Source organism: Meles meles, chromosome 9 (assembly GCF_922984935.1).
Source record: "Meles meles chromosome 9, mMelMel3.1 paternal haplotype, whole genome shotgun sequence".
Classification (NCBI taxonomy): domain Eukaryota; kingdom Metazoa; phylum Chordata; class Mammalia; order Carnivora; family Mustelidae; genus Meles; species Meles meles.
In genome coordinates this window covers 74,635,379-74,646,914 of record NC_060074.1, presented here as the reverse complement: position 1 = coordinate 74,646,914, position 11,536 = coordinate 74,635,379, and the positions used below count along the sequence as shown (strand labels likewise).

The 11,536-nt window shown below is 38.8% G+C and overlaps 1 protein-coding gene across 2 annotated transcripts; it reads left to right on the top strand.

Moving 5' to 3' along the window:
• The first annotated feature begins 1,263 nt into the window (after positions 1-1,263).
• Positions 1,264-11,440, top strand: FKBP7 (FKBP prolyl isomerase 7). 2 transcript variants are annotated; one of them, XM_046018106.1, is made up of 4 exons: positions 1,264-1,660; positions 2,929-3,080; positions 7,483-7,613; positions 11,116-11,440. In XM_046018106.1, the coding sequence occupies exons 1-4, from the start codon at positions 1,452-1,454 to the stop codon at positions 11,275-11,277; spliced, it is 654 nt and encodes a 217-aa protein (XP_045874062.1). In that variant the 5' UTR covers positions 1,264-1,451; the 3' UTR covers positions 11,278-11,440. The 2 variants fall into 2 exon arrangements, with proteins under 2 accessions (XP_045874062.1, XP_045874061.1); XM_046018105.1 differs by having other exon boundaries at positions 1,272-1,660; positions 7,480-7,613.
• The last annotated feature ends 96 nt before the right edge of the window (positions 11,441-11,536 follow it).

The window sequence follows — 11,536 nt, the reverse complement described above, 5'->3', positions numbered from 1 at the left end:
CCTCGGCCGGCGGTCCGGGGGCTCCCCAACTTCTCCCCCCGCCCCAGGGAGGCAAGGCCGTGGGGCTAAAGCCTCAGAGCCTGGGCGGGCGGACTAGGAACCCGCGGCGCCCTCGGCCCCCCGTAATCCCGACTAACTGCCCGCGCACAGGTCCTGGTGCGCGCTAGGTTTTCCTATCGCCGAGACTCAGGTCCTTCCGGTGGTTGTTTCAAGAACGTAAAAGACTACCCATTTCTGTTTCCCTCGTACTCTCCCAAAATTCAGAGGCCCGAGAAATTATCTCCTAGAAGATACCCCTCAGGGTGCCGCTACGAGCCCTCCGGCAAGGAACCGTGAGGGGCCCCAAGAACAGTCACCACACTGACAATTAACCTTAGATAGCCACGCCTCATTTGGAATATAAAACACGGAACCAAACTTTGGAATTTATTTTTTTCTAGAAATAAAGACTTTCCCCTAGCTTTTGTGATTTTAAGAAATCCTGTTAGGAAATGATCATCTTACATAATGACAAGAATTCAGATGTATGAAATGCTGCAGGCTTTAAGCCAGGCAGGCTCGGTGCTGCGCTTTCACTTAACAAGGCGGAGGTACACGAGGTGGAACAAACTCTCTCTTTCCAGAACCTAATCCAGGCCTGCGCTGAAGCTTTTCTGGTTTGGGTAAATAGTCTTTGGGTATTCATCTGTGCACAGTGGATGGTTACCAACCTCGCGGAGCTGGTAAGAGAAGGGACACCGTCAGGTTTTCCCCCAACTCCCATGGGCCCTCAAATCGAGGGCGGTCCGGAGGTTGCCAGCAGCAGGTCCCCAAATCGCCGGAGTTGGCTGGTGGGAAACTCCTTTAAAGGGGCGAGGAGCAGCAGCACCTCTGTTTACTCCCGACCAGGTGGCCGTCAGATGGTGTGTGGCTTAGCCTGAGACCTCTTAATGCGTGACTCCGCCCCGTGAAGGTGCTTTCAAGGACACGCCAGAAGCAGAATGCCTCCCCAGATGCCCGCCAGTACCCTGGGGGTCTGAGGAGAAACCTTGTACGCCCAGAAATGACAGCGTGTTCTCTGACTACAACATCCCACTACCAGGCCGTTTAATTCTTTTGCCTGTTTCATTTTAGGAAACGAGATCATTACCAGCGAACTCTGAGGAAATCTTCTGTAAAATATGCGGATTTAACGAGAAGCGGTGCAAGTGTTCAGTACTGCCTTAACGACTAACGACAGCGATCCAAAGCCCCGGGTACCAGAAGGACGGAACCCGGGTGGACAGACGAAAATTCTTGAGGCTGAGCGCGCGCCCGAGGGGGGGCGGGGCTATAGGGTGCCCCGCCCCCATCCCTTTGTGACGTAGAACAATGCCTGCCACGCGTCGGAACTCAGCTGCCTTGGCAGCGACTGGGCACGACTGACACGCGTGAAGGAACGCCGTGGTCATCTGAGGCCAACTTCAGGAATCATGCCGTTTCTATTAAGATTAGTCGTTTTCTTTTATGTATGGGGCATTTTTACCGCTCAAGGACAAAAGGAAGAGGAGAGCACAGAGGAAGTGAAGATCGAAGTTTTGCATCGTCCAGAAAACTGCTCTAAGACAAGCAAGAAGGGAGACCTGCTAAATGCCCATTACGACGGCTTCTTGGCTAAAGACGGTTCGAAGTTCTACTGCAGGTAGGAAATGCTGTGAACTGCTCTGGCGTCCCGTTGATGCATGAAATCTAGGCTCCCTCTACTAACCAGAAGCTACGTGGTTGGTTGATTGGTTCTTGTGATTTAACAGGAAGAGTTGAGCCTTTTATTCCGGGGGTGGAGGGAGGGTGGAATTCGTACTGATATGCAGTAGTTCCCTATTGAACTATTAACTTTTTAAATTATTAAAAATGGTGGCCTACGAGATTATCGTAAATACACGACATACAGACACACCCCAGCCACTGCCACCATCCTTGGGATCCATGGAAGGGTAAGTCATGGTACTGTCTATAAGGATGTTCTCAACATTTTCTTTTCCCATTTTTTGGAGCCTCTTTACAGAGGATTAGGTAGGGTAGGTTAAGAAGCTTCAGAAGCACGATATTTACAGACTATGGACCACTTTCCAACTGCACCCAAAAACCACAACAATAACTTTCCCTGGTGTCTTCTGGGCCCTGTGTTCCCTCATCTCACCCCTCATCTCACACTGCCTGCTCTGATTTAATTGATCTTTTTACCGCTCAAAGGAAGAATGGCTTTTCTTCATCTGTGCTATAACACTCTAAAGATAGGATTGGGGAAAGCTAGTTCTTTTCATTTGGAAGAAAATATATAAATTTAGTAAGAAAAGATACAAATTTTAGTTATTGTTCAAATGCCTTTTTGAGGTTAAACCTGCACCATCAGTTTTTAGAACAAACTCAGAAAGGTTAAACGAATTATTTGGACAAGTCATGCAGCTAGTTAGAGGCCAGAGACCCATTAAAAAGGTAACTATTGAATAGTTTTTGCAAGGTGGCAATAAAAAAGATGATGACATGACTCCTGATGATTAGCTTTGGGCAAATCATACTTCTTTCTGGCTATTTTGAGGGAAGTTTGAGCCAAACATCCTGCCAGGAGATTCAGAATGAATATTAATTTGAGAAAAGAGACAGGACTCCAATTTTAAATTATAACCTCATGTCCAGAAATATTTTAGTTTTTTAAAGATTTTTTATTTATTTGTCATAGAGAAAGATAAAGAGCACAACTGAGGGAGAAGCAGGCAGAGGGCGAAGCAGGCTCCCAGCTGAGCAAGGAGTCCAATGTGGGACTCAATCCCAGGACACTGGGATCATGACCTGAGCAAAAGGCAGACATTTAACTGACAGAGCCACCCAGGCATCCCGTCCAGGTGTATTTTAAAGTTTTATTTCATTTTTCTTAAAATCAGCTTACCTAAGTGTTGTTTTTTATTATAGCCGGACACAAAATGAAGGCCACCCCAAATGGTTTGTTCTTGGTGTTGGGCAAGTCATAAAAGGGCTAGACATTGCGATGATGGATATGTGCCCTGGAGAGAAGCGGAAAGTGATTATACCCCCTTCATTTGCATACGGAAAGGAAGGCTATGGTAAGGTGTTTTCATTTTCTATCTCTAAGTTATATTTAAAAATAAAGCATAGGTTTGGGTATGTATCCAAAAGAATTGAAAGCAGAGTCTCAAAGAGATATTTGTATACTCATGTTCATAACAGCACCATTCATAATAACCAAAAAGTGGAAGTAACCCAAGTGTCCATTGACAGATGAGTGGATAAACAACACGTATACACATAAAATAGAGTATTATTCAGCCTTAAAAAGGAGGTAAATTATTCTATATGCTATATAACATGGATGAAACTTGAGTACCTTATACTAAATGAAATAAGCCAATCACAAAAAAACACTATATGATTTTGCTTGTATGAAATATTTGGACTAATGCATTGAACTATACAGTTAAAATGGTTACAGTGATAAATTTTATGTTACATGTATTTCCCATAATTAAAAATTTTATAGAAAATTAAGACATTTGTTGGAAGATAGCTCTCTGGCCAGAGATCTTTCCCTCGTATAGCGGCAGTACTCATAAAGATCCTATATATTCTATAAGTTCTACCTTAGTCATTTTTATTGGTTTTAGTACATGTTATTTTATTAATTATTATGTAAATATCTATATCATATACCTTAGGTAAGCAGTACCAAAGTCAAATTCATAAACCTCAGGAAACTGGAACATATCTTACGATAAAAGGACAGCACTAGAACATAGTAAAAAGAGCATCTGAATATAAAAAGCTATCAGTCACTGACCCCTGAATTCAGGAGCAGCCTTGAAATGTGGAAGAAATGAACTGCGTCTTTCAATATCTTACCTATTTTAAAAATCCTACTATAAGATCTAAGAACCTAGGCAAAATTTTGGCAACTATTATTAACCAATAATAAAAATGACCCAACCCTAGAAATAGGCAAGCAGCCCACTAACAACAAAACAAAACAAAACAAAAAAACAAAAAAAAACTTTAAATCTATGGGAATATTTAGTTTCATTAATAATTAAAGAAAGGCAAATTAAAACAAAGTGAGACACCATTTTCACTCATCAGATGGTCAAAGGCATCAATAAGTTGGCACGGGTATAGAAAACTAGCATTCTCGTGCATTATTGCTGGGAATGTAAATCACTCTACCTTTCTAGCAATTTCTATCTAGATTTAAAAGCACATATCCTCTGAGCCAGTAGTTTCATTTATAGAAATGTACACAGAGGTATATATAAAAGAACATTCATTACAGACTTTTATTTGGTAGCAAAAAACTGGAAAGTACCTGAGTATCCATCAGTAGGGAATTAGTCAAATATGATGTATCTATACAATGGATTGTGGTGCAGCTAATAAAAAGAATGCCATAGAGCCAGATATATTAATATGTTAAAAATAAAGTGGGATGGGGCACCTGGGTGGCTCACTCGGTTTAACCTCGGCCTTCAACCCAGGTCATGATACCAGGGTCCTGGGATCAAGCCCGGAATCATCATTGAGCTCCCTTCTCAGTGGGGAGTCTGTTTCTCCTTCTCCTTCTGCCCTTACCCGCCTCCCCTGCTCATGCTCACACTCTCTCTCTCTCAAATAAGTAAATAAAATCTTTTCAAAAATAAAATAAATAAAGTGGCATAGAATGTATTCATGCAAGGAGTATTTATTGAGCATCCAAGCCAGGCCCTGTTCCAGGCATTGAGCATAAAGTCAATGTACAAAGAAGAAACAATTTCCTATCCTCAAAGATCTTACTTGTGAGGGGGAGCATTTCACATATACATCATACATCTACACAAATAATATGTGAAAGGATACACAGTCATCTGATGATATTAAGTGTTCCTGAGGATCAAGGGTTAGGAGATTTCTTCTTACTCTCTAATATTTTGTACTGCTTAAATTTTTGAAATTGACAAAATTAAAAATGAAGCTGAATAAAGAGAAGTTTTTAAAAGGGGGGAAATGGTCAGCCTGACAGAGGGATGGTTTTTACTTTGCATTCCCTATCAGATCCTTGCTCCCTCTTGCTATGTGAAGACTCTAATCATTCCCTCCTCATATGATTTAGAACCCTTGCTAACTCCACCTATTTGAAATATTTAGTATGTGATTAAAGTCATTAAAGATTAGTTTTCTACGATGAGGTACTGTCATTACTCCCAAATATTTCGTTGAGTGGCTCACCCTCTCTGAGGCTGTTTTGTTAACTCATTAATAGTTGTGATTCCCTCACATGCTCTTTCCAGCAAGAGCAGGGGCCCACTGCCCCAGATTGGATTGCAGGGAGGTTAGTGGCACAAAGCAGACCCAGTCAGACCGAAAACTGCTAAAGACACAGTTCCAGGTAACTACAGCTTCATTCTCAGTGCTTTTAACCAATCATTTGGTCCCATCAAAATAGCTCCCATGGAACCATAATTTGTATATCCTATTTAGAGTTGCACAGGAATCTGGGAGAGGGAGAGGGGGAAAAAAATTGAAGATAAGTTAAATTGAATGCAGTCCTTGCCCAAAAATATTGTCATAGGTTGAGACCGATTTTAGGCAAGATAATACAGGCAAAGTTTGCTTTTTTGACTCTTCAGTCTCATTTTAACCACATCCCGCATTATAGGTGCTTATCCATCCTGTTGGGCCTTGTTTCCCTATAGCAAAAGACCACGTAGTTACCCTTTTTGTAAACTAGTTTATGCTTAGCTGTGAATGATTACCCAGGCTGCCTAAGCTATTAATAAACCCTTGCTGCAGAGAGGTACAAGTTTAACTTTGAAGAAGTTAGTTGGTATTCAATTTGAGGTGTCCCCAATAAACATAAAAATGATGACTCTCATTAGTAATACCACCAATGCTTTTGTTTTACACATGAAGAAACTGTGGCCCAACAAAAGTGTGTTCTTTGGAACATACTTAATTGCTGGCTTACCTGCATCACATAGGTAGGATTAGATTACGTAAAAATTGTGGTGGAGACCATACATCACTGCTTAACCAACCACTTCTTGTCAAATAACCTCTTTTAAATAAGTTGTTATTGAGACCTAACAAAAGCTATAACTTTATTTTAGGTAGTACTTGAAGAAGGCTCTCCTCTGTGCAATATCCTTTCTTCATATGACAGAGCACCCTGCATGTCTTGAAATGCATGTGACTTTTTAGTGCTTTAAATTAACAGTACAGATGGTACGTATAGATACTTTAACTCCTACGTCTTTGATCTGCTTCTCTAAATACAAGTAATTCTATAGCAAATTCACCTTTTTCTCCTTTTTTATGCTCTGATTTCTTTGTAAGACAAAGCCTAATTGGCAATATTTTCTGTGTTTCTAGTAGAATTATTTAGAAACTTCATATGGACTTGTAATATTTTTTCTTAAAAATTTTGATTGTGTTTTGAGGTTGCTTTATTATCATTAGTTGTTTCCCTGTTGTAAGGAGATTGTAACTGGACAGACTAGGGATGGATTTTGTAAAAATGATCATTGAATTAAACTCTACCTCTTTTTGCTCTAAAGTCAGGTAAGAGGTGGTTACATTGCTTGGAACTTCATTAGTCATAGGATGTGTGGGTAGATTTTTCTATGTATTGTTTTTGGAGATGACTGATCGACCTCCCCTTTTGGCTGTAACTTTCAAGCTCTTTTCTCTCTGGGTTAAATCAATAGTTGAGCAAGAATTCTATTTACTTCAGAGAACAAACAGCCATTTAAAAAATAAACCATAGGGGCATTCATTCAACAAATATTTGAGTGCCTATAGTGGATGAGACTCTGGGAGAGACTGGGCAATACTGGTGACACAAGCCAACCCCTGCCTCTTAGCATATCATTTCTGCAGGTCATTTCTATGGAATGGTCATCTGAAACAGCCCATAGCTTGCTAAGATCATCTGTGACATCTTTTGATGTAATAGATGAGTGAATAGGTTAACTTTATTCAAGAGGACTATTCAACTTAATACTTAATTTTTTTATTGTGATTACAGATTTCATAAAATTGTTACTGTGTCATTCTGTCATTGCACTTATTTTTTAATGTCTGTAAAGGACTGGAAAGACAAATATATTGAAACATATGTTTTATTTATGCTTCCAAGTAACTATACAATGTCATTTTTTAAAAGATTACTGATTTACACTTTGAAATTTTTCTGCCCATGCATTTCTTCTCTGCACTAACTCTCTTCTGGATAATGATAGGGGTATATTAATAAAAATTACATGACTTGTATTTATTTTAATTCAATAAGAAAATAATGACCTGCTAGGTTCTTAAAACTGATTTGGTTTAAAAACATGGAAAATTTTTTCTTAAAAATGTTTAGTAAGTGTTTTTTATAAATATGAAATAATATAGTCATAATGCTATAATGGCTATTCGTGAATAAATATCTGAACCTTATCTTCATGTAAGTTAAACTGTTAAAAATTATACCTTTAGCAGAAGGCAAGATTCCACCCGATGCAACATTGATTTTTGAGATTGAACTTTATGCTGTGACCAAAGGACCACGAAGCATTGAAACATTTAAACAGATAGACACGGACAACGACAGGCAACTCTCTAAAACTGAGGTAATTCAAACAAATTCTATGTGTACAGTCAATTTTTTTCTTCACAATTTAAATACATCTCTATTACATCTGTTATTTTTAAGTCCTACTGAACATGGGCTGATTACTTTGCTTTTACAGAGCCGATTACTAAAAAATCTAAGCTCCAAGAAGAAAATGTGCTTTTTTCAACATAAAACTTGTAATGAGTCATCCTGTTCAGTTGCCTTTCTCCCTGCCAGAGGTTCATTAAAATAACAAGCTCATCTCTATAGGGCATTTTCAGTATTTAGACTGGAACAGAGCTCATTCAAATAGCACTATAGGAATTTGTAATAGTACAAACAATTTCTACCTTGCAGGACTGTGGGGAGTGCATGAAACTATGAAAAGAGCTAGCAAGAGTTTGAATTGTGTGCACTAGAAAGTTGTAAGCTGGAGCCAGGAGTTCACTAACTAGCTTCCATGTTCTAGTTACTCTTTTTTTTAGATTATATTTATTTATTTATCAGAGAGATAGCACAAGTGGCGGGGAGGGGGGGCTCCAGGCAGAGGGAGAAGCAGGCTCCCCATTGAACAGGGAGCCCGATGTGGAGCTCAATCCCAGGACCTTGGGATCATGACCTGAGCTGAAGGTAGATGCTTAACTGACTGAGCCATCGAGGTGCCCCTCCAGTCAGTCTTCTGTATGAATAGGGGGATTAATAAAGATGTCGGAACAATAATAGTAATTTTCTTTTGTATTTTCTCAGTACCAAGTACTATTAGAAGCACATTAGCATGTGAGCTCACTTAATCTTTATGACAGTTTATGAGATATACACGTGTCATTATCTCTATGTTACAGAAAGGGAAAATGATGCCCAGGCAGGTTAACTAACTGGCCTAAGTTCACACCACTCTTAAGTGGCAAAATAAGTCTGGCTCTGCTCCTTGGCTCTTTTTTTTAAATTTCTTTCTTCTTTTTTTTTTAAAGATTGATTGATTTTTATTTTAGAGAGGAGAGGGGCAGAGGGAGAGAGGAACTCAAGCAGACTCTGTGCTGAGCACAGAACCCGACACAAGCTGAGCCGAAACCAAGAGTTGACTGCTTAACCCACCATGCCACCCGGTTGCCCCCACTACCTTTGCTCTTAACCAGGGCCTACCTACCTCTTTCAGGGAATTTCCAGTATGGATGTTTGAGGGCTAGTGTTTGTACTACTGAAGGCCGGTGACTGGCTTAGTCCCACTGACTATACCCTTTTTGCTTAAATTGAGTAACCCATTTGTCTCCCCTTTGTTGGGAGACAGTTTAACATGCATAACTCGACCACCTCAGTAACAAAAGGTACCTGAGTGGTTGATTTCAAAGACAGGTGTGCTCCCTCTCTAGTCCTTCCCCTGCCCTGATTCTACTTCCTCCTCTAGGATAGTAGTAAGGACTTGCCCCTGAAGCTCCTTTGTTGCTCAGCAGTGGAAGGAGGGATATGTGAATGAAAACATCCCCTGTTCCTTAAGAAGGAGGACAGTTAGGGGGTGGCAAATCCATCCAGCATGTACTTGGCGTTGACTCCTTATGAGTTTCAGAGTGAATGGCAGCCGATGAATTCACAAAGTACCCGAGAGCTCAGCCTGGGCATACAAACCATTCATTATGAGATGTACACAAAGAGACGCATTCTGCAGTATGAATACTCTTCAGTAGTTCTTATGGGATCTTTAGTTCTTTCTGGAAAATAAAAGTAGAGAAAGTCCAAAACAGTGACCTGCTTAGCAACAGTCTGTCCAGATGTCTGTCAGGTATCAGCTGCAGTATCACTAGGTTAAGAGTGACTTTCACATGCTTGAATAGTAATAGCTTTCATTGACATCTATAATACATAAATACTACCATAGCGATACTGTTTCCCCTCTTTTACAGATGACAAAATTGAGGTCCAGAGAGGTTAAATTATTTGTCCCATGACCACATAGCAAGTACATGACAAAGACTAGATTTAAAACATGAACTAAAAGAAACTACCTCCTCTCATCATCAGAAGGATCAAGTCAATTCTTTAGTATAAGATGGGAGAGAAGAGGAACACAGTATTTTTTATTAAATTATGAAGGAGAAATAGTGTGGAACTCATTGCCAGCGAAATTAAGGTTATGTTCTTACTGCTGCCTTTTTGTACATTTCCACTACACTATACTAGAAAAGTATGTCCTGAGAGTCAATAATATTGGTTATGAAAATATATTTACTTAGAAACTGAGAAGTATTTGAGGTTCTTTTCACCTACATAGCATTGTTATGGCTCAACTAGAAGAAAAAATATATCTCCCTCAATAGGACTAAAGTCTCACTTGAGAACAGTTCTGTTGATCATTCTAAAATAGTCTCCTCATGATGGAGTGAGCTGGGATGCATACTGCTAAAAACCTCTCAAAGCTCAACTTTAGCTTTCAAAAATCCTCTTGTGTTTGGGGCACCTGGGTGGCTCAGGTCATGATCTCAGGGTCCTGGGATCGAGCCCCACATCGGGCTCTCTGCTCAGCAGAGAGCCTGCTTCCTCCTCTCTCTCTCTCCCTCCTTGTGATCTCTGTCAAATAAGTAAATAAAATCTTAAAAAAAAAAACCTCTTGAGTTTGAAATACCCAGCCTTGCTGAACAGTATCTCCAGATTATTGCACATTGTATTCTTTAGTTATTATATATATTAGCACTTTCCAATGGAAATATGATTGAGTCACATATATAATTTAAAAATTTTAGTAGTCACATCTTAAAGCAAAAAGAAACAGGGGAAATTAATTTTAATACTATGTTTCATCTAACAGTATATCTAAAATATTTCCCCTTTGGCATGAAATCAATGTAAAAATTACAAATATTTTTTATTGTCTTCAAAATATGTATTTAACCCTGAGAGTAGCATACCTCTATTTGATCTAGCCACATGTCAAGTGTTTAGTAGTCCCATGTGGTTAGTAAAAATGTCATATTAACGCAGAGAAAGAATACTTAATACCGGTTCTTCATTGGTCTTATTATTATAGAGATTGCCATAGTTATATGGATTTGAAGGAAAGTTATAGAATCATAGAAAAGTTAAGAAAATTGAATTTTATTTCGAAACCTATGGTTGAGTTTTACTGGTAATATATACATTAATTTTAGAGATTATAAAAATGCCAATTTGGTTTTTGTTCACTAATAGAATTCCTTAAGAATGATTTTCCTCATTTTCCTTTCATAATGTGGACAGTATAGATTATTGGAAAACACTTGGTTTTAACAAAATTCAATTCAAAGGTTAATCTTTGAGTATGTACCACTAACCATCTGTAACCTCAGGGGAAGCTAATTTGAAGATGTTTCTTTTCAGAAAAAATTGCTTCAAAGGTTAAAAGAATAAAACCTCAAACAGTTTTTTAAATTTTTATATCACTTATAAGTAGCCTTACTGTTGAGTTTCCTTATGTAAACATTTCCTTAAAGTTACAGAAAATTTACTGTGGTACTTTTTTTATTAAAGACATTATTTTGGCCCTCTAGATAAATCACTACCTGCAAAGGGAATTCGAAAAGGATGATAAGCCACGTGACAAGTCATATCAGAATGCAGTTTTAGAAGATATTTTTAAGAAGAATGATCATGATGGTGATGGCTTCATTTCTTCCAAGGAATACAATGTATATCAACATGATGAACTGTAGTATATTTTTATTTCTAAATTTTCTTAGCTACTTACTGTACTTTATATATAAAACAAAGTCACTTTCCTAGAACTTGTCTTTTCTGTTTTCCTGCCACGAGAATATATTTTGATCCCATCAATACATGTCATTTTGGCATAATAAATGGGTGGTGTTTTGCAAATTTAACGTTCAGGAAAAGTATAATTGTGTTTCCTATTGCTTTATTCTGTGAGCATAAATTGCACCACCATGAAATAGACCACGTCCCACTGGCCAG

Coding starts and splice junctions, on each gene's coding strand:
- FKBP7 (XM_046018105.1), top strand. CDS start 1,452: ATGCCGTTTCTATTAAGATTAGTCGTTTTCTTTTATGTATGGGGCATT. Junction 1,661..2,928: donor GGTTCGAAGTTCTACTGCAG/GTAGGAAATGCT, acceptor TTTTTATTATAG/CCGGACACAAAATGAAGGCC. Junction 3,081..7,479: donor ATACGGAAAGGAAGGCTATG/GTAAGGTGTTTT, acceptor TTATACCTTTAG/CAGAAGGCAAGATTCCACCC.